The sequence below is a fragment of the Manis javanica genome, chromosome 15 (assembly GCF_040802235.1).
Source record: "Manis javanica isolate MJ-LG chromosome 15, MJ_LKY, whole genome shotgun sequence".
NCBI lineage: Eukaryota > Metazoa > Chordata > Mammalia > Pholidota > Manidae > Manis > Manis javanica.
This window is the reverse complement of record NC_133170.1, coordinates 86,211,595-86,233,146: the sequence shown is the minus strand read 5'-3', so window position 1 is coordinate 86,233,146 and position 21,552 is coordinate 86,211,595. Positions and strand designations below refer to the sequence as shown.

The window sequence follows — 21,552 nt, the reverse complement described above, 5'->3', positions numbered from 1 at the left end:
GGGTGTTCATCCAGGTGCGCTGTCCCGAGGGAGGCTGGGTGCAGGTGACAATGCTCCTGCAACCCACGTGTCTCTGATGTCTACTGCGTGGTGTGGGGGACACACTCCCCCAGGGCATGGAGGCCCTGCCCCCTCCCCCAAACCCTTAAGGGAAACAAAAACCCTGCAATCCCCTCCCGGGCGGAGCCTCCCCCCTTGCGCGCTCCCCGCTGCCATCCCGGAGGCTGGCACACCCCTGGCCGAAGGGGCCCCGCCGTCCCGCCGCCCGCCCCCCACCCTGGAGCGCTGGCAGGAGGCCTCCGAAAACCCTTCTCGCTCCTGGGGGGGGCGGGCTGTCCATTGTCGGGGTCCCGCGCGCCAGTGGCGGCGCCTTGGGCACCTCGCGCGGGCCACCCTCGGCTCGGCCGCCCTCAATCCCCGCCGCCCTGCGAAGCCCCTGGCGCCCCCTGCGTCTTCTTGAAGCTCCTCCGGGCCGGGGCCCGGTTCGCGCCGCCGTCGGCGGGGCCGTTCGCGCCGTCGTCGGGGGGCCTCGCCGCCGCGGCCAGGGCGTTCACGGTGCCGAGCGCCCGCAGCAGGGCCGCGCCGCGGGGCGCAGCGCGGGGCGCGCGGCGGGCGGGCGGCGGCGGCGACGGCGGGGGCGGCAGCAGCGCCCGCAGGGCGTCCAGCTCGGCCCGCAGCTCCGCGCGCAGCGCCTCGAGCCCCGCGCCCAGGTCGGCGCGCACGGCCGCAAGGCCCTCCTGCAGCCGCCGCTCGCTCACCTCCAGGACGCCCGCCGGGTAGGTGGCCCCGCCGCGGGGCTCCCCGCACACCGAGCACACGGAGCCGCGGCTGCGCGGGTCCGCCCGCTCCCCGGCGCCCGCCGCCCGCTCCCCGGCCCCCGCCGCGGCCTCCGCGCGCTCCACCAGCCGCAGCAGCCGCGGCGCCGCCGCCCGCGCCGCCGCCTCGGCCCGGAGCTGGCCCCGCAGGCGAGCCAGGCGTCCCGGGGCGCGGGCTTCCTCGGGGCCCGGTCCGTTGGGCTGCGGGCCGGGGTCCCGCCGGCGGCCCGCGGCGCGGCGTAGCGCCTCGCTGGCCCCGTACGCGCTGCGCGCCTGGACCCACGAGCGCCCAGGCTCCGCCGCCATCCGCGCCGCCGCCTCCGCCACCGCCACCGCCGCCAGCGCCCGGCCTGGCCGCGAGCTCCAACCCGCAGCCTAGCGACCGCTGGGGCCCGGGCGACGCGCCGTGGAGAGGGCCCCCCGGGAGGGCTCTGGGAACCACCGAGGCCGCAGGGGATCCGGCCTGGGGCTCGGGGAACCCGGGCAGGGCCGGGCCGGCAGGGCCGGGGGCGGGGTGATGCCCGCAGGGGACCCCAGGGAGCGACGCTGGCAGGCTTGGGTGAAGCGGACCTGCCCCCCGACATCAGGCTGTCGTCGGTGGGGCCCAATGCGAGGCGGGGGGCTGGGACCAGCGTCAGGAGCAGAGCCCACATTCTCGGCTCCAAGCTGCTGCACCCATCACAGTCAGGGGACGGCAGCAGTGGTCGCCGAGTCCACAGACCTCACTGGCCAAGGCCAGCTCCGTGCACCATAGTCCGGCCACCGCCATCTCCCCACACACTGCAGGAATTCGTCCTTCTCCCTGGAACTTCCATTCAAGCCCTTCAGGGATCCTGGGGTCTCTGTGCCATGCCCCAGCCGTCGGGAGGCAGCCCAGGGTCCCAGCCTGTCCCACACGGCCTGCCTGGATCTGGGCCGTGTCTCTTTTACCTGCTCTAACCCACCACCTGGGCCTTTGCTCAGGCTGTTCCCCGACCTAGATGCCCCACCACCATTTGCCTGGCAGCCCCCACTCACCCCACTCCTGCAGGGCAGGAGGTCCTTGACCCCTTCACCCTTCAGCAGGGCCCCTCCTTGGCAGCCCCCCTTCACAGTTGGACCTAAACGGCTCTATTCTCTGTCCAGGTGACCCACAGTGCAGACAGGCACAGGGCTGGCTCACCCAGACTCAGTGGTGCTGAACATGCCTGGTGTTGGATGAAAGAGTAGATGGGTGACTTGAGTCTGGGGCTGAGGATCCTGGGTGGGGGTGCCTGGCATTCGAGGCCCTCATGGTTATCCATTCTGGCTTTCCTGTCCCTGCCACCTTCTGTGGGAGCCCTTCCCACTGCACCCATTCTTTCTCTCTCCCGGGCCTCCACACATGCGATGGGCCATGGGCAGTGGGCAGTGGACCCTCTGGAGCGCAGTGTCCCCCACCCAGCATGTCATTCTCCCTGAACCCTAGGGGCTAGTTAGGACTCCGAGTGCCCTGGGGCCTCCCAGTAGGTTGTGGGGAGAGAGGGCCCGATGTGGATCTGGGGTGGGCCAGAGGGACCTGTGTCCCCAGGGCCCACAGACACCAAGCCCCTGTGCAGCTCCGGGCTGGGTGTGGTGGTGGCGGGTAGTGGGGAGTCTGTCCACCCTTTTCTCAGGCAGCCCTGGCCCCAGACCGCTGTGAAGAGTCCCGGGTCCCCCGCACTCACCCCCTCACTCACCTTCCCTCGTTGCATCCTGGCCCTCTGGAAGGCGCAGCAGGGATGAGAACGGCCCCCCACTCCTGCTGCATCACCCGGCCCCTGGGACCTCCAGCATGTGGTGCTCGGATCCCTCGAGACTCGTTAACTATACCCCTGCCCCACTCCCCTCAGTAATTAATACTGCACAGAAGAGCCCTGGGTTCCTTCCTCAGGTCCCCGGGAGCCAGGCTGGGTGACTCCAGGCTCTGCCCTCTCTGAGCCTCCACTGTGAGATGAAGGAGGCCTCTAAGGCCCCCACAAGCCGAAGGCAGGGGGTCTGGGAGGGTGGGGGAGGGTGCAAGAGAGACTTCAGGTTTGCTGACCAGCACCTGGGACGTGAGAGCCGGGGGTGCCGGGGCAGGCAGCCTGGGCAGACAGCCTGGGCAGACAGGGCTTGTTGGCTCTGACTGCTGAGGCTGACGGAGGGGGTGTGCTCCAAGGGCTTTGCAGGAGTTCCGGTTCCTGTAGGCGCACAGGGCTCATGGTGCAGAGTCCCACAGCCGCGGGTGTGGAGAAGACAGATGGCACAGAAGCCAGTGCAGAGTGGGAAGGGTGGCCCCAGGGACCCCACGGGCCCTGAGGAGGGCTGTAGAGGTGCTGGTGAGGGGTGGGCACGAGGGTGTGGTTGGGGTGACCTGAGCCCCTAAGGTCAAGTGCAGTGAGGGTCGAGAAGTAGGTCGCTGTGACTCTGGCCTGAGCTCCAGCAGTGGGAAGGCTGGGCAGAAAAGCTGAGGGCTGGAGGCGAGGAGGTGGGCAGAGGCCTGTGCCAAGGCCGGCTGGTTGGAGCAGGGTGGGACAGAGCTGCTGGGCTGGGGCGCCTGCACACGGGCCTGCTTGCCGGCTCCTCCAGGGAGCCCCTCGCAGCCCAGCCTGCCCAGAGTTGCCGACTGGGCCCAGTGAAGAGCCCGGCTCCGTCCCCACCCCTTCCTCTCTCTGTGTGCCCAGAAGGGCAGGACCAGGCTTGGTGGGGGCAGCTAGGCTGCCTGCGTCTGTGGGCATCTACCAGTCCCTGGGGCTGTCAGGCTGTGTGCATTCAGGCATCAGCAGCCCTGCCATGCACTGACTCATCAGCAGTGCAGGGCCTGGAGAGAGAGAACACCCCCGGCTCTGCCTGTGCCCCAGAAGGGGGGCAGTCACTCCATGTGACTTAACTGTGGTCACCCTTGCCCTCTGTTGCCATTAAACCCTAGCAGCCACCTAGAGAGGTGTTATTTCCCAGAGCCCGAGGACAGCGGGAGCCAGGAGAGACGTCAACAGTCAGGGCCAGGCAGGCTTTGTGTGGTGGAGGGCCTTGGAGGGGGCAGGGGAGCAGGGGCTGTGACAGTGGCCTCACAGTCCTCGGGGGGCACATGGAAGCAGATCCCCGGGTTCCCCCCAGCCCAACGAGGCAGAAGGGGGAGAGGGTATGTGAGGGCAGGGTAGTCTTGTCTTCTGCAGCCATCCACATGCCAGGTCTGGGCCTCGCCTTGGTGAAGGGGGACACATGGAGATGCAGCCCCCACATGAAGCCCCAGACCTGCAGTAGGACCTGGAGCCAGTCACATCTCCTCTCTGTCCCCTTCTTTAAATGAGGGGCCACATGCAACTTAGGGATCCAGCATCAGGGCCTCCCAGAGTGGATGGACCTGCCCTTCAGGCCGCTGTGTCATCCCTTATTCAACTTAAAAGAATTCATACTGAAGAAAAATCCTTTGAGAGCTAGTGCTCACCAAAGGGGAGGGGTTGTGGGGGTGAGTTGGGAGGGAGAAGGGAATCAAGAGGCTCTATAATTGGCAATCACAATACAGGTCGGTCACGGGGAAGGCAGTACAGCACAGAGAAGACAAGTAGTGACTCTCTAGCTTCTTACTACGCTGATGGACAGTGACTGCAACAGGGAGGGTGAGGCCTTGTAATATGGGTTAAAGTTGAAACAATAATGTTGTTCATGTGAAACTTTTATAAGATTGTATGTCAATGATACTTTCATAAACAATATATATATACAATAGGTCAAAATCTTCAGGTAAAAACCCTTAGGTATTAAAAAATTAAATGCCAATAAATGTTCATATGGATGTGATCTTCCACATACAAATATGCTTACCAGTAAGCTAGTAAGCTACAGCATTGGCATTATGCTACTAAGAGATACATACTGTAAGACCTTGAACCCACTTCATCTACCAAGTGAGGATAGTAATGGATATTTTACAGATTAAACAATAAACTTCCAACAATTGTGCCTGAAAAAATGAAAGAAAAACCCTTTGAGTGTAATGAGTAGAGGAAAGTTTTCTGATGGAAGACACACCATACTCAACACCAAGAATTCATAATGAAAAAAACCTTGTAATACAAAAATGTGGCAAATCTTTCAGCAGAAGTACACATCTTAATCAACACCAGAGGACTAATACTGAAGAGAAACCCTACGAGTGTAACAAGTGTGGGAAAAGCTTTTGTCAGAGTGCATATCTGACTCAAGACCAGAAGATCCATTCTTGGGAAAAGCCAGTATGGATGAAATGTGGGAAAGCCTTCATTATAAATGCAAACCTTATTCAACACCAAGGATTTGGAAGATAAATAAATCTGAAGAATCTGCCATATATAAAGAAATTCAGACTGGAGAGAAATTCAACAGATGCATTAAATGTTAAAAATATGTCAGCTATGCTCTACATCAGTGAAAGATCAATCCAAGGGAGACATTCTATGAATAGTATCTGTGGCAGGTAATTCAGCCATAGTATGCCATTCATACAATATTAATCTGTTTCTTATGAAGGAAACTTATAATATACAAATTTGTAAAATATTGTAGTGAATTCTTATCTCTTACTAACCGTTAGGTAATAAACACTGTGAGAAACTCTACAAACAACATTTTCATCAAAAAAATAGTAAATAAAGTGAACTCTTTCTCCAATACTTTTGATTTACTTTATAGAAAAGTTATAAAAATAATGTATTCAAATGCTGGATTTAGTTAATTGCACTACTTAAATATACTACTTTTACTGGTATTTGTTATCACTGTACAACAAATTATACCTAAATTAGTGACTTAAAACAACAATAAACTTCTATTATTGTATGCCATATCTGGCTATCCTGTGTTCTTATGGTTTGGGGTCTTTTTTTAAGTCTGCAGTCAAGATGTCACGGAGGGCTGTAGGAAGAGATGATCAATCCCTCTTATGGGTGTCAGATGGGTTCAGGCTGTAGGCAGAGGGGACCTCAGTTTCTGCCACGTGGACGTCTCCACAGACTGCTCAAGTATCCTTAGGATGTGGTGTTGCTTTCTCCAGAGCGGGCGATCCAAGAGGGCGAGGAGGAAGCTGCAGTCCGTCTTTTATGACCGAGTTTCATGACTGACACACCACCACATCCACAATATTTTGTTACACAAGTCAGCCTTATTCAGTGTGGGAGGTTCTGCTACCCAAGGGTGTGACTATCAGAAGACAAGGTTTATAAGGACCAAACTGGAGACCAGCCACCACAGCAGGGGAGGCCCGGGCACAGCTGTGGTGTCCTGATGCTGGCTGGGGAGAGCCTGTGTCCGACAGTGAGCCTGGGGTTCAAGTCCAGGAGGGTGGCATCATTAGAGCACTGTGTCAAGGCTGGGCCACCACCCAGACCCTCCTTGCCCAGCTCCTAAGCGTGCACGGGGGCCAGGACCATTGGCCCAGCTGTCTCGGTAGGGACGGTAGGGACAGTAAGGCCAGGCGCCTGGGAAAACCCTTGGGCTTGGGCCCACCCACCTCTAGGTTCCCTAGAGCGAAGCGCCTGAGTCTTTCCCGCAGAGACGGAGGTGATGTGGGACAGAGCCCGCGACTCCACCTGGACACGTGGACAGACGGACAGCTCAACTCCGCATTCCTGAGCACCGGGCCGAGGAACGCGCCCCACACGCCCCTCCCGTCCCGCTCAGACACACACGCAGAAGCCCTGAGACACAAGCGCCTTCCGCAACGGTTGCTGGGCCGGGAACTGCACTTCCCAGAAGGCTGTGCTACAGCTCGGGCCCGACGCCCTCTGGGAAATGGAGTCCACAGCCTGCGCGCTGCAAAGCCTCCTGGGAGTTGTAGTTCGCGTGCGGTCGGCGCAGGCGCGCTCTCCCGCGGCGCCTTCCGGCTGCTCCTTTGTGGGGGCTGCTGTCCTTTTGTAGAGGCGGCTCCGCTTGCTCGCGCGTCCGCCCGGCAGGCCGCCCCGGGGCCCGTCTGCCGGCCGCGCCCCGCGCCCCGCGCCCCGCGCCCGTGGCTGTGGGCGGCTGAGCCGAGGCCGGCCCGGTCCCCGCGTGGCGCCCTGGGAGGAGGGCGCGGGCGATGGCGCGGCGGCGCAGCCCGGGGTGGGGAGCGGCGCCGGCCCAGCCCGCCCGACCCCGGCCTCTGGGGGCGCAGGGGCCTCCGCGCGCGTGACTGCGCGGCCGGGAGGCGGTGCGATCCCGCGGGGCTCCCCTGCGGGCCGTCCCTGAGCCCCAGGAGCAGGACCCGCTGCTCTGGGCCGGGCCCGGTCCCCGGAGCGCTGCCGAGGGCGCCATGGAGACCCCTGCCCCGAAGCCCCGGGACACAGGTACAGTTGCCTCTTTAAATCCGTGCGTCTGTGTATTTGCACTTGAGGCTGACACTCAGAGAGGTCCACTAGTTTCCCAGAAGCGCCCAGCACAATGAGGCCTCCTGCCTTTTCGCTGTGCACAACCATTTTCTTTTCTGTGTCAAGCATGAGCGGGAATGGCCGCGTTTGGGGGGGTTTTCTGGGATGGGATCAGGCAGGGGTGTGGAGTAGCTGTAGGAAGGGCTGCGTCGCCGTGCAGGGGGAGGAGTGATGGTTCAGGGTGTGGACCTGGGTGTTTTTCCTCTACCAGGCCCCCAACAAGGGCCCTCATGGAAAAAGCTGGAGGTTTGGAGGATCTGGGGGCTCAGCGAGAAATTGGCCTTGGGGCTCAAATCCTTCCTTTTACAGACTTCGGGTTTCAATTGGAGAGTGTGAGACACTGACTGGCAGAATTACCCCGGATTGTGCGGGTACTGGGGCTGGCCCCCCACCCTTCTGCACCGGGGGTTCCTGGTTGCTCTCTGGTTGCCCCCCGTGTGGGGCGGAGTGGCCTTCGCCCAGCCCGTGCACCTGGTGGCTCTAGGCCAAAGAGCCCCCTGACTCATTTCTCTTCCCCAGCTCTGCCCTCTCAGGACCCTGTACTTCCCTTCAAAGAGAATCCAGAGGACACGTGGGGTCAGGGTCCCCTGGAAGCCAAGTCCGAGGTGAGTGGCTGTCTGTCCGACCTTCAGAACGTCCACTTCTTTATGAGGAGGGCACCTTCCTCCCCTTCTCGGGATCTTTAGTTACCCAGGGAAAGAGCCTGGAGCCTGCGCTCCTGTCCTCGGGGAGCCCCGGGCATGGTTGGAGAGTCGGGGTGACACCCCACGTGTGCCCTTGAGGTGAGCGTCCCCTTCTAGCTGGATACAGTCCGGCAGGTGGGCCTGCGTGCCCAGCCTTGTACTGGGGGCTCTGAGTGGTCTTCGTGGAGGCCAAGCACTTAGGCAAAGGCTCACACGAGGTTGTTTGCCTCACGAGCAGACCCAGCGCGTGCTTGTGGTGGTCGGCCCTAGTTTGGGGGACTTTTCTGGGATGGGATCAGGCAGGAGTGTGGAGTAGCTGTAGGAAGGGCTGCGTCGCCGTGCAGGGGGAGGAGTGATGGTTCAGGGTGTGGACCTGGGTGCTTTTCCTCTACCAGGCCCCCAACAAGGGCCTTCATGGAAAAAGCTGGAGGTTTGGAGGATCTGGGGGCTCAGTGAGAAATTGGCCTTGGGGCTCAAATCCCTCCTTTTACAGACTTTGGGTTTTAATCCTCATTTGTCCTAAACACCACACCCATCACAGTATTTGGCTGTGTACAGTTGACAAGGGATGACAGTGTGATGTGGTGAGGTTTGGAGGATTGAGGGTCCTTTGACTTTTTTAGGATTTTGTGATTCTGTTAACCTCCCACTTGAAAGAGGTCTGATTACAGAAAGGTAGACATACCTGTGAAATACATATTGGGAGGTGTGCCAGGCTTCCGTAACGTGTTAGAATGCCCTGTAACTCTGTGAAACACTCAGGAGACATGAGGATCAAATGCAGCACATGATCCTCCATGGCTCATAGATCCAAAAAATTCAAAGGCCGTTTGGGACAGTTGACAAAATTTGAAAATGGGTTGTATCTTAGATCCTATTGTATCAGTGTTGACTGTCTCGGTCGTGATGGTGGCCCGCTCTGGGACTGCACAAGAGACTGTCCCTAGGAGATACATGCTGAAGAAGGTAGGGTGAGATGTCACGCAACTACCTTCACATGATTCGGCAGAAAAGTGTGCTTGTGCATGTGTGTGTACGCGTGTGAGTGATTACTTCAAGGCACTCCCCTTGTGCATAGGTGTTACTCCTAAAATATCAGCTTGGACCCAGGAGTAGCTGGTCCTCCTCTCCTGAGCACTCTTCTCTCCAACAGCCTTGTCCCCACCATGGTCAAATGCTCTGCTCCCCTGGAACACCCCCTGTGGTCTGCTCTCACTCCGCTAGTTTCATTACCACCTCTGCATTTGATCCCCACCCAGGCCCCCTGGGCTTTTGGTTTCCTGTCCTGTGTAATGAAGACAGGCCGGACGGACGTAGGCTTCTCCCAGTGGGTTGGGGGTGCCCACCCGGAGGGCGTGTGCAAGGCTCAGACCCTCCCCTGCTCTCGCCTGCGGACACCCGCACACTGCAGCCACGGAGCTCCGACAGCCCCTCTCGCCAGCACCGCATTCGCTGTCTCTGGAGCTTGGTTTCTGCCTGCTGTCTCCCTCTCCCAGCCATTGCTGCCACCGTGGTACTTCCTCCCTGCGTGGCTCAGAAACGGCGGGTTCTCAGCCAGCTTCCGCAGTCCTACCCTCTCATCTCCCTGAAATCCAGTGGTTTTTCTGGAGCAGGTTTATTCAGGTACAATGTATACACAATGAAGTTCTCTGGTTGTAAGTACAGGATTTGGTGAGTTTCGGTCAATGTATGTCACTCGTGACGTGTAACGTTTCCATTACCCAGAAAGTTCCCTGAGGCCCCTTTGCCTGCGGTGCTCTTTCCCCACCCCTTGGCGACAGCTGTAACGTAGGCTTTTTAAGAATTTCAGATGGAATTACATAGTATGTAGTCTTTTGTTTCTAACTTGACTTAGTGTTTTTGATATGATGTCATTATGAGAATCACTAGTTTATTCTTTTTATTGCTGGGTAACATTCCATTTGTGGTAGTTCACGAGAGCCACTGTAGCCAAGTGCCACAGACCGGGGACCCAGACGCTGTCGCAGCCTGCAGGCTGGAAGTGCAAGATCAAGGTGCCAGCAGGGGTGGCTTCTCCCGAGGCCGCTCCCCGTGCGTCGAGGCAGGGCTTCTCCTGCGCCTTCATGTGGCCTTTCCACTCTGCGTGTCTGTGTCCAAATTTTCTTTTATAAATACATCAGTCAGGGAGGCAGGGCTTGCCGCAATAATCTTGTTTTACCTTAATTATCTCTTTAAAGATCCTTTCTCCTAACACAGTCACGATCTGAGGTACTGAAGGTTAGGAGTTCAACATCTGAATTTGGGGGGATGCAGTCCAGCGCCTCGTACCATTGTACAGATATTCCACGGTTTGCTTGTCCATTTACCAGCTGGTGGACATTCAGGTCGTTTCGGCTCTTACAGATACACCTGCTGTACGTGACTGAGTACAACTACAGATGTGTGTTTTAATTTCTCTTGAAGAAATATCTAAGATGGGATTGCTGAGTCAGATAGGGAATATATTTAATTAGCAATTCTATTGAACTTCTCATATCTTTTGGTTTCATTGATTTTCTCAACTGCTTTTCTGTTTCCTAGTTCGTTGATTTTGGGTCCTATTTCCTTCCCTCACTTACTTGGGCTTCTCACGCTTGACACTCAAGCGCTGGCCTGACGTCTCCTTGCTTCGCTCTCGCAGCGGCAATGCTATGGATTTCCCACTAGGCGCTGTCCTGGCTCCTCCCCACAAATTTTGTTACAGTGAATTTCCATTCTTATTCAGTTCAATATAGCTTCTAATTTCCTGATTTCTTCTTCAACCATCTATTAGTTAGGAATGTGTTGTTTAATTTCCAAATATTTGGGGGATTATCCAGACACCTTTCTATCATGGATTTCTAATGTAATTATGGTGGAATTGGAGAAAAATTTGTATGATTTGAATCCGTGTCACTTCTCGTCACATCTGGAGCCTAATGAGATCAGCCCCCCATCTGTGTCTCAACCATTCGCCAGTCTTCTGTGAACGGCTTGTATCCTTTGTCCATTTTCCTCTTGTTTGCCTTTTTCTTAGTGAGTTGTCGGTATTCCATGCAAAGAAAAAACAAATGTCTATGGAGTAAATAAGTATAAGCCTTCTCCTGGTTTCTGGGTTTCCTGAATTCACAGCACTACCTCCCAAAATCCTCATGTTCAGATCCTTGCTCCACCTGGACTTGGGTTTTGTGTGCGGTATGAAGAGTGGTTTAATCTTTCTTGCTGTTTTATGTTGGTATTCGTCTCAGCACGTGCTGCTGTAACAAAATATCACAGACTAGGGGGCTTAAACAACAGAAACTTATTTCTCACAGTTCTGGAGGCTGGGATTCGGAGACCAGAGCGCCAGCAGGGCCGGTTTCTGGTAAGGGTTCTTTTCCTGGCTTGCAGACAGCCACCACCTCATGACATGGCTTGTCCGCGATGTGCGCACTGCGGACAGAGATCTCTACTGTCTTCTTCTCATAAGGCCACCAGGCCTGTTGGACGGGGCCCATGACTTCATGTGACCTCAGTTACCTCCCAGGACCTTGTCTGTAAATACAGCCACAGCTGGGGTGAGGGCTTCAGGGGGACACAGTTCAGTCTGTGGCAATTTTGATAATTATCTAAAAGTATAAGCCACTTTCAGAACTACAGGTCAAACCTCCTATGACCCCAAAAGGGGCCTCTGCCCTCCCTGACCTCCTGATAGGTGCCCGGGAGGCATGAGGCCTCGCCTCAAGGCTTGAGGTGTGTTGTCCCATTGCCTGACTGCGGGTGCTGGTACAGGAACTCGGGGGGCACTTGGCGGCTCCCGGCCCCACCCCAGTCCCTCCCAGCGAGCCCCGACCAGGCGGGGGCCAGCTCTGCCCCTTGCTTTACTCCTCGTCTTTACAACTAGCTCCCATGGTGGAGGTCCGGAGGATCTGGGGGCTCAGCGAGAAATTGGCCCTGGGGCTCAAATCCCTCCTTTTACAGACTTTGGGTTTTAATCCTCATTTGTCCTAAACACCACACCCATCACAGTATTTAGATGTGTACAGTTGACAAGGGATGACAGTGTGATGTGGTGAGGTTTGGAGGATTGAGGGTCCTTTGACTTTTTTAGGATTTTGTGATTCTGTTAACCTCCCACTTGAAAGAGGTCTGATTACAGAAAGGTAGACATACCTGTGAAATACATCTTGGGAGGTGTGCCAGGCTTCCGTAACGTGTTAGAATGCCCTGTAACTCTGTGAAACACTCAGGAGACATGAGGATCAAGTGCAGCACATGATCCTCCATGGCTCATAGATCCAAAAAATTCAAAGGCCGTTTGGGACAGTTGACAAAATTTGAAAATGGGTTGTATCTTAGATCCTATTGTATCGGTGTTGACTGTCTCGGGCGTGAAGAGAGAAGAGGTAGCGGCTGCTTTGAAAGCAGCCCGCCTGCTCCTGCCACCTGGGAGCTTATTCGCCGGCAGGAGGGACCCAGGGGGGTCAGAGCACGAGGGCGAGGAGACCGCTGAGGGCAGCCGCCCGCACACTCGGGGGGTGGGTGATGACCCCTGGCGGTCCTGGGCTTCAAGAGCAGGAGTGGGTGGAGCGGGTCACCGCGCATCAGTGACGGGGCGAGATGGGGAGCAGGCAGGGATGAGGTGCACCGAGGCTCTGGCCAGGGAGGGCAGGGGAGTAAGGAACCCAGCAGGAAGGGCCTGGAACGGCTGCCCTGATCGTGGGGGCAGGAACTTGCCGGTAAGCACTGGGTGTCCTGCTGTAGAGTGCACTGGTGGCGTCTCATCTGAGGTCGATCCTTTTGCAGGGGTGAGATTTGAATAGGTTTTCTGGTTCTTAGTACTGTGTTTTCAACATCTGTAAGTTGCACTGTCTTGACCCCTGGGGAAGCGTAGCATCCTACCCAGAACTCACTGCAGCAGCCTTGTTGCCGCTGTACCACTTAGACATGGGCTGTCCGCTTAGACAGGCCCTCCTCGCCCAGGCCAGGGTCCGTAAGGCGATTCCTGGTCCAGGTGTTGCATGGGTGTCACAGCTGTACCACCAGGGGCATCTCCAGCACAGAAGGCTCAGGAGGTCACCCGAGGTCAGCACGTTGTCCCTAAGGACCTCCTGTGGGGCCGGGAATGCAGTCAGAGTCACTCCCGTCCTGGGTGAGTGACAACGTGCATGCCATTCCAGGAACTGGTGACTTTCAAGGACGTGGCTGTGGACTTTACCCAGGAGGAGTGGGGCCAGCTGGACTCGCCTCAGCGGGCCCTGTACCGCGACGTGATGCTGGAGAACTACCGGAACCTCCTTGCCCTGGGTAAGGCAGCTCCTGAGGCTCAGAACGTGCAGTCAGGGCACTCTGCCATGCCAGAGGCATTACAGCCCTGGCGCTGTGCCCGGTGGGAAGCGAGAGATGTCCCTGTGCTCAGCGGGGCTTGACGGCGCGTAGTAGCCACCAGCATCCTTGCTTGGAGTTGTGGCTGGTTTGGGGTAGATCCCAGATGAGAGGGAGGGGTGGGCAGGGGCGTGGGAGCCCAGCCTGCCCTGGAGCTCTTTTGGGGAGATCAGGTGGTGTCAGTACCCTGGGGTCCTCAGAGTGCAGGCTTCAATCTGAGTTCTGCATCTGAGACCCACGTCCAGGGCTGGCACACACCTCTCACTTCCCCTGGTGGTGCTGCCCGGGAGAGCCCAGCACACAGCCACACCACTTCCTTCTCCACAAGCAGGGCCTCCAGTCTGCAAGCCGGATGTGATCTCCCACCTGGAACGAGGCGAGGAGCCCTGGCAGGTGCCTAGAGAAGCCCTTGGAGGGGCGTGTCCAGGTGAGCAAAGGCAGGGAAGGATGCCCCTCCCATCTCCTCTTTTTCCACCGTCCACCGTGCCTGCTCAGTGTCCTTTCTAGAACCCTCCATGCTTCTATATTTTTCCTCCCTTCAACACACACATTGAACACCAACTGTGTGCCAAGAGCTGTGCTAGGAATACAGCGGTGAGCAAAGGCGCCTCCTTCTGCCGGCCGGAGACAGAAATAACACCTCCATGCACAAGTGATGATGGTTAGTTGGCACCAGGGAAGACAAAGGACAGAGCAGCACGTGTGTGGAATTAGGGTCCAGGCTTCATTCGCCTCTTGAGAAAAGGCAGTGGCCGCCTGTGGACAGGGAAACAGACGCAACTGTGGTTCATAGAGGGCTCCAGGAAGACTTCCCAGTGTTCTGGGATTTAGTGTTTAAGGAGATGCACACGCACCCCAGGGACAGAGGACACATTTACAACTCCAGGTGTTCTGAAGGAAATGCTAAAGAGAGCTGGTGTTAGGCAGTTCCCTTAAGACACCAGGAAAAATCTGAATGTAGTTATTGTGTTTGGCCCTATTTTACCCTGTGTTCGTGCCTGGCGCTGATGCCCACTTTCTCAGTCAAAGGCTCTCTGGGTGGACCACTGACCCCTCTCAGTTTCTCTGTCCCTCCCCTTCCCCAGCTTGCCTGCCTTGCCTTGGAGGTCCCCCCATCAGTCTCTGCCCCCAGGCCTGCGGCTCTCATGCTGTGCTGGTCGATCCTTTTCTCTGCCCGTTTAAACCTCCAAGTCAGGCCTCAGACCTGAGTCCCAGCCACATGTCTGCCTACTTACAGAAAATCGCATCTCCCATTCATCTCTTACAGACCGGGAGCCCAGGCTGGGGCTGAAGGAGGAGTTGTCTGAGCAGCGGGGCGTTTGCAAGGAAGAGCTGGCTCAGGAGCTGGGCACCGGGCAGCTGGTCAGGTCCTGGCTCCACAGCCGTGCTCCAGGCAGTGGGCCTGCCTGGGAGGGCCCAGCTGCTGCTCCATCCCGAGGCGAGGCTGTGCTCTGGAAGCAGTCGCCCGCCAGCTGTGCAGATGCATCTGCGAACTGCTACCAGCAGGGACACAAGGCATTTGAGGAGGATGCTCCCTCCAGGTGCCCCCTCTTGGCCCAGCCAAGTGTTCCCACAGAAGCCGACTCTCCTGATGGACATGTGGAGAATATCCAGCCCAGAGAGGCAGGAGCGAAGCACCAGATGACGTGCACAGCCAGGAACTCCTGCAAGTCCAGCAGACACGGAAAATACCCGCCAGGGAGCACGCAGCAGGGTGCAGGCCCCGGGGAGGGTCTTTTTGTGTGTGGGGAGTGTGGGAAAGCCTTCCACCAGAGCACATCCCTCACTCTGCACAGGCGCTGGCATGCGCGTGAGAAAGCCTACAAGTGCAGCGAGTGTGGCAAGGCCTTCACCTGGAGCACCAGCCTCACTGAGCACCAGCGGATCCACACGGGCGAGAAACCTTTCTTCTGCATCGAGTGTGGGAAAGCCTTCAGCTGCCACTCGTCACTGAATGTGCACCACCGGATCCACACGGGTGAGAGGCCCTACAAGTGCAGCGCCTGTGAGAAGGCCTTCAGCTGCAGCTCACTGCTTAACATGCACCTCCGGGTACACACGGGCGAGAAGCCCTACAAGTGCACTGAATGTGGCAAGGCCTTCAACCAGAGGACACACCTGACACGCCACCACAGGATCCACACGGGCGAGAAGCCCTACAAGTGTGACGCGTGCGGCAAGGCCTTCACGTGCCACTCATCCCTGACCGTGCACGAGAGGATCCACAACGGCGACAAGCCGTTTAAATGCTCTTCCTGCGAGAAGGCCTTCAGCAACCGCTCACGCCTCACCCTGCACCAGCGGATCCACACCGGGGAGAAGCCCTTCAAGTGCAGTGACTGTGGGAAGGGTTTCAGCTGCCACTCCTACCTAGTGGTGCACCAGCGGATCCACAGCGGGGAGAAGCCCTTCAAGTGCAACGAATGTGGCAAGGCCTTCAGCTCCCACTCCTACCTAATCGTGCACCAGCGGATCCACACCGGGGAGAAGCCTTTCGACTGCAGCCGCTGCTGGAAGGCCTTCAGCTGCCACTCATCCCTCATCGTGCACCAGCGGATCCACACGGGCGAGAAGCCCTACAAGTGCAGGGAGTGCGGCAAAGCCTTCAGCCAGAACCACTGTCTCATTAAACATCAGAAAATCCACTCTGGGGAGAAGTCGTTTAAATGCAATGAGTGTGGTGAGGTGTTCAGCTGGAGTGCGCACCTCGCCGAGCATCAGAGGACGCACAGCGAGAAGCCCTTTGCCATCCAGTTCAACAAGCACCTGCTGAGCACCTACTACGTGCCTGGCAGCCTGCTGGGCACAGAGGACACAGGTGTTGGCGGCGTAGACCCAATGAATGCCCTGGACATGGCAGAGCTCCTGTGCGTGGCTCCGCCCCCAGCCAGCAGGAATTTCCCCCTGGGCAGCAAGCCCGGGAACTGAGGTGGCGAGCTGTGGTGCAGCCCCTCCTCGCCCAGAAGGCGCAGCGGCTCACCTGCAGGCCACGCAGGTCTCTGCGGGCCAGGAAGCCGCCCTCCTACCCACGCGTTTGTCCATGTGCCAGGCACCTCCCTTAAGTAAAGGTCAGCAGCTCCTCAGACGGGTTCCTGGCTTGATTCTGATCAGGAATGCTTCCGGTACACCTTTGTTTAGAATAATAATTTTAAAAAAATAAGGATTATGAACAATATCACTTCCAAGCGAACGTCGTTATATTCCAGGAGGGGAGAGCGGCCTTGGGTGTGGAGGAGGGAAGATGAATTCCCAGACTCGCCTCCGCAAGCAGGCCTCTTGAAGAGCCATTTATCGACGGCGGCCGCCCGGCGCGGTCCAGCATCGGCGCGGCCAGGTCCTGACGTGCTGGCATCCTGCCTGGCCGCCTAGTCCTAGGCGGGAAACAGCACACAGGCAGCTGCCCAGGCCTCCAGCTGCAGTGCCAAGCTAGATGTACTTAGAACCAGCCTTTGTCCCAGCTGGGGAGGCTGCCTGCAGGGCCCCTCTGGGCACCGTTCAGCTCAGCCCAGCCCAGCCCCCGGGGAGGAGTCCCGCCCCCATCCCATGCCTTCTGCAGGGGTAGAGACGGTGTTCTTCCAGAATTGTTCTTTCTACTCAGTTCTAAGCAAGTACTGTTGCCTTCTCAGCGATGATCCTTCACATGCATAGAGTGCTGCAGCTCATGAAAAACTGCTCAGTATACCTTTTAGACTATGGAGGCAAAATAACCACATTGGAAATGTGGAATTAAGGGGGAAAAGGCCCATGACTCTTAATAAAACTGCATTTTGCACTTTGATGCATTGCCTTCTCTTTTCATCATGCATTTTTACATTAGTTTAAACATAGTGTATATATCATTTTAATCTTTTTTTTTTTCTACTTAGCTGCAGAGTGGAATTTTTTCCCAAGTAACCTGTCTTTGGAGTTTAAACTCCAGATGGAGGTGTGGTATTCTATTAAATATTCTTTTGTTAGATGTTGAAGTTATTCTCAGTATTACAAATCATTTGTAGAACATCTTTTTGCATTCCACTTCATTTTCTTAGAGAAGATTTCTAGGAGGGAAAATTTTGAGATAAAGGAAATGAACTGCTTAAGGAATCACCTTAGTATGCTTTTGCTTATGTGTCTCATGGACATCGGGCAGCAGTAGACGGCAGGCAGGAGCGTCCCCTGCAGATCCAGAGACAGGCGCCGTTCGAAGCTGGGTGTCCAGCCGGCCTCTGTTCAGGACGTGGAGACAACTGAGTGATGATCCCGGACGTCAGCCGCTCCGCTGCAGCCCTCCGGTGTGTCTGCGCGCCGGCCTTGTGTTACGTGGTCTCCAGGGCCACGTGGCTGTCACGGGCCCTCCTTTCATGACAGGAAAAGTGCCCTTCACAGGCGCATTAGTAAAGGACAAATATGATCTGGCTTGATTCATTATCATCATCCTCATTTTTCTGCTCACTTTAAGACTTAAAACACAACCAGCTCTGTGAGCGGTGGGTACTGTGCCCTCTGCCCTGCAGTGCCTGAATATACCCAGCTGACCCAGCTGAGGGCAACGCCTCGTTACTTCGCACCACTGATGACTAACGAGGTTGAATATTGACGTGTAATTATTGGTGTTTCTTCTTGAAAATAATTTGAATATACACTTGGCCTCTTCTTTGGAGTCTTGATGTTTTTCTTTTATTTACATATGAATTTTTTCTGATTATATGAATATTTGTGTATTTAAGAAATTTTTTTAAAAATCAGAAAATTACACGAATAAAAATGAGCCTCAGTATCGGTTCATGCATTTCCATCTAGTGTCTTTTCTTTGCATCTATACCTACGCCTTTTCTTTTGAAACAAAGCTAGATTCATATTCCGCATGTTATTTTTATGCTTTTCTGTTTGACATTTTACGATGAACACTTTCCACATTACAAAATATTTTTCAAAACTATTGATGGCCACATGATTTTGTTTTATAGTCACATCATGATTTATCTGTTCCTTTATCGTTGAACATCTTGATTACCTGTTCCTATAAGTAATTCTGGGAGGTAAACATATTATGCCCATCTTTGATTATTTCATCAGAATAAATTCTGAGAAGTGGAGCTCGCGGGCAAAGGCGTCGTATTGCAGAGGTTTCCCAGGCCGACCGCAGCACAGCGCTCCTGGTGTCCACCTTCCCTATGGGCCCTGAGAATGCCCCTCGTCCACACCCTGGCCAGTGCTTCCGCCTCTGCCCATCAGAAAAGTTTTATCTTCATGTAGGTTCTTACATTTATTCTTAAGTTTTTACGTCTCACTTTTTATATTTGCCATTTCCACACATTAAAAATATTATTCATGCTTTTTGGCTATTTTTTTCTCTTCATATGAATTGTCCATTTCTTTTACCCATATTCCATTTGTTTTTTTATATACATTTACATGTACACATTATACATATATAGACACACACATATAGCCTTGGCATGTACATCTGTAATCGTTGCTGCATTTTCTATGTAGAGAGGTTTTAAATTCTGTGTAATGAAGTCTATTTGATTTATTTCCTTTGTATTTTTCCTTTGTCTGTTAGAAATCCCCTTCTCAAGTGCTTTTTTGGTTCCACATATTACATTTAACTCTTAAATCCATCTATTTGGGATGCACAGTCTAAGGCCCCTCGCCTTGCTGCGCCGGCCTTCCTTGCTGGTCTGTAGGCCTGTCCTTCCTGTTACCGTTGCTTTGTGGTTCACTTGAATACGGGGAAGGACCAGGACCACATTTTTAGTAGGTTTTTTTAAGTTTTTTTTAAATTTTAATCTATTCTTTCAGGGAGCCAAGGATTCATTTTCTCAGAACTCAACTCTTCATGCCTCTGCAGATCTCATTGGGATTTTGATTGGAACTGACTAGTTTGTGAAGAATCGATATAGTTCTATATAATATTAAGCCTTCACATCAAAGAATGTAGATGACTGTTCATTCATACCTGCCTCTAACATCAGAAAAGTTTTATAGTTTTCTTCATATATGTTCTTACATTTGTCCTTAAGTTCATTCTAATTTTGTGGGGTTTGTAAATCTCTGTTGTAAAACACAGGACAACAGGACAACTCCTGGTCGTAAATATCCTTTTGCATATTTATTTTATACCTAGCAGTTTTACCGATTTTAACAATTCACAGTTTATTGGGTTTTCTGGTAAACCGTTACATTACATGGAAATAAAAAGTTTGCTTCTCCTTTTATTATAGGTAGCTTTTTATTTCATTTCTTTTTAAAACCCACGTTGGCCAGCACTTGGAGACAACACTTGGCGGCAGTGGCCACCTGTGGCGGCCTGGGGTGGCTACAGCACACAGTTGTGGCCGGTGAGGCCCAAGGGGAATCTGCTAGAGAGCTGGGGAAAGTCTTTGCTTTCCTGATAAAAGAGAAACTGTTCCTTTCTCCCCACCTTCTCCTTCCTGCCTTGAACTTGGATGTAATGCCTGGAGGTGTAGTAGCTGTTTCCGACTATGAGACAAATGAAGACCTACGGGGATCCTAGGCCTTGGATGGCATTTTGAGCAGCTGTGTTAGCCACTGACCTTTAACTTCCTGAGTTCTTGTTACGTAAGAAAAATAAATGGTGTAAGTCCGTTTGTCATTCCTCGCAGTGGCTTCATTCTTCACCGGCATAGCCTCTGGGTCTTTTTCCTGCCTTGAAGGGAGACACATACAGTTTTTCCCTGCAGATGGTCCCAACGTATAATTGTTTGACTTAGTTTTTTGATTTAACGATGTTGTGAAAGTGATACACATTCAGTGGAAACCATTCTAATTTTCAAGTTGGAACTTCCCCAGGCTAGAGAGATGCAGTATGATGCTCTCTCATGCTGCTGGGCAGCGCGTCGCAGCGAGCTGCAGTCCCGTGATCTCGGGGTTGAGCAGCCATGCACCTACAGCCTTTAGGGGCCCACACAGCCCTTCTGCTGTTCACGTTCCATGCAGCAGTAATTTACACGAGGTATTCAACCCTTTATTGTAAAAATAAGTTTTGTGTTTGATGATTTTGTCCAACTAGGCTAATCTAAGTGTTCTGAGGACCTTTCAGGTGGGCTGCGCTAAGCTGTGATGTTCAGTATTAGTGGCATTAAGTGGGTTTTGACTTTGTTTTCAATTTATGATGGGTGTATTGGAATGTGACCCCCATTGTAGGTGGACGAAGATGTGTATCAGGTGACACGTCAACCCTTGGCCATGACTGTTTATCACGTTAGTGAACTAAATGGGCCTTGTTTGAAAAGACTGAAAAAATTGGGACTGGGTGTTAATTTTACCAAACACCTCCTCGGCACACCTCAAAAGTGATTGAATGGTTTCCTTCCTTGGTGGAGATATAATTGGATTTATAAAAAGCTTTTCTAACATACCTGTCACTGGAATAAACTCCATTCTGCAAGGGCTCATCAAGGTTACTATGTGTGGACTCACTTTTCTAAAGCTTCGGGTGTGAGAAGCAGAATTGGCCAACAATGAGCCCAAGATTGCACTCTGGCTCTGCCCGGACATGAACCGCCTGTGACTGGGTGGCAGCCCCCTCCCAGCAGGAAGGGCCGCCCCAATGCGGTGGCTGGGCTCCATCGACAGGACTGTTCTCCCACTTGCTCAAAAAATAATAACAAATGAAGAGGGGTGGGGACCCTTCCCCAGAATATGGCATAGTGGCTGGGACAGGACCAGGGGAGACCCACCAGGAACCAGGGAGACGGACCAGACGCCTGCAATACCTAGATATTGGGTCAGGACTGACTTTTAACGTCGGGAGTTATTAAGATGACACTTACTTTTGATTAGTACAATAAGCAATTTCCACTTTGAACAATGAAATAATAGGGTCCTTAGCTCTTCCTATGGCCCATCTCCAGAACAACACTGTCTTTACTGTCTGGACCAAAGCTGTCACGTGACCAACACAAGCCTGGGACACACCCTGGCCGCACCCACGCACCCTTCCGAGTCCGGGGCTGGGCAGCAAGCCTCCTTCCTTGCCAGTGTGCCTCCAGCTGGGTAGTGGCTGAGGGAGCCACAGGCAGAGGCTGCCAGGGTGGGTTGGGGTGCCCGCTCTGCCCCAGGTCCCTCCCGGCAGCAGGGGCAGAACTGGTGTCGGCAGCACCTGGCCCGGTCCAGAGGCCAGAACATCTGTGTGCTCAGTAGGATCCGGGTCAGGGCAAGGTCACTCGAGACCCGAGGCGGGGCCGGGGGCTGGGGTTGGGACTAGGGTGGGCTTTGTTTCATGCCATGAACAGCTGCTGGGAAAGGCTGCCTGGCCGAGGCCTGTGGGCACTGCGGCAGGTGGGAACTGCGCATGCATTTCCCTAAGTCCAGCAGGCCCTGCATTACCAACTTGAGGGGCACAGA

General features: G+C 54.8%; 2 protein-coding genes across 3 annotated transcripts; one reads left to right on the top strand and one right to left on the bottom strand.

Annotated features, from left to right (window-relative positions):
- Positions 1-51: 51 nt before the first annotated feature.
- On the bottom strand, positions 52-2,521 carry FAM246C (family with sequence similarity 246 member C). Its single transcript, XM_073222961.1, has one exon. It carries the CDS (start codon positions 1,119-1,121, stop codon positions 411-413), a length of 711 nt encoding a protein of 236 aa, XP_073079062.1. The 5' UTR covers positions 1,122-2,521; the 3' UTR covers positions 52-410.
- Positions 2,522-6,630: 4,109 nt separating this feature from the next.
- ZNF74 (zinc finger protein 74) lies at positions 6,631-17,974 on the top strand. 2 transcript variants are annotated; one of them, XM_017673722.3, is made up of 5 exons: positions 6,631-7,093; positions 7,694-7,779; positions 12,996-13,122; positions 13,529-13,627; positions 14,468-17,974. In XM_017673722.3, exons 1-5 carry the CDS (start codon positions 7,060-7,062, stop codon positions 16,126-16,128), a joined length of 2,007 nt encoding a protein of 668 aa, XP_017529211.1. In that variant the 5' UTR covers positions 6,631-7,059; the 3' UTR covers positions 16,129-17,974. The 2 variants fall into 2 exon arrangements, with proteins under 2 accessions (XP_017529211.1, XP_017529212.1); XM_017673723.3 differs by having other exon boundaries at positions 6,635-7,093; positions 13,532-13,627.
- Positions 17,975-21,552: the final 3,578 nt, after the last annotated feature.

Excerpts from the sequence above, each read along its gene's own strand:
- FAM246C (XM_073222961.1), bottom strand. The coding sequence starts at position 1,121 with ATGGCGGCGGAGCCTGGGCGCTCGTGGGTCCAGGCGCGCAGCGCGTAC.
- ZNF74 (XM_017673722.3), top strand. The coding sequence starts at position 7,060 with ATGGAGACCCCTGCCCCGAAGCCCCGGGACACAG. Across the intron at positions 7,094-7,693 it reads CCCGAAGCCCCGGGACACAG|CTCTGCCCTCTCAGGACCCT; the intron begins GTACAGTTGCCT and ends TCTCTTCCCCAG. Across the intron at positions 13,628-14,467 it reads CCTTGGAGGGGCGTGTCCAG|ACCGGGAGCCCAGGCTGGGG; the intron begins GTGAGCAAAGGC and ends CATCTCTTACAG.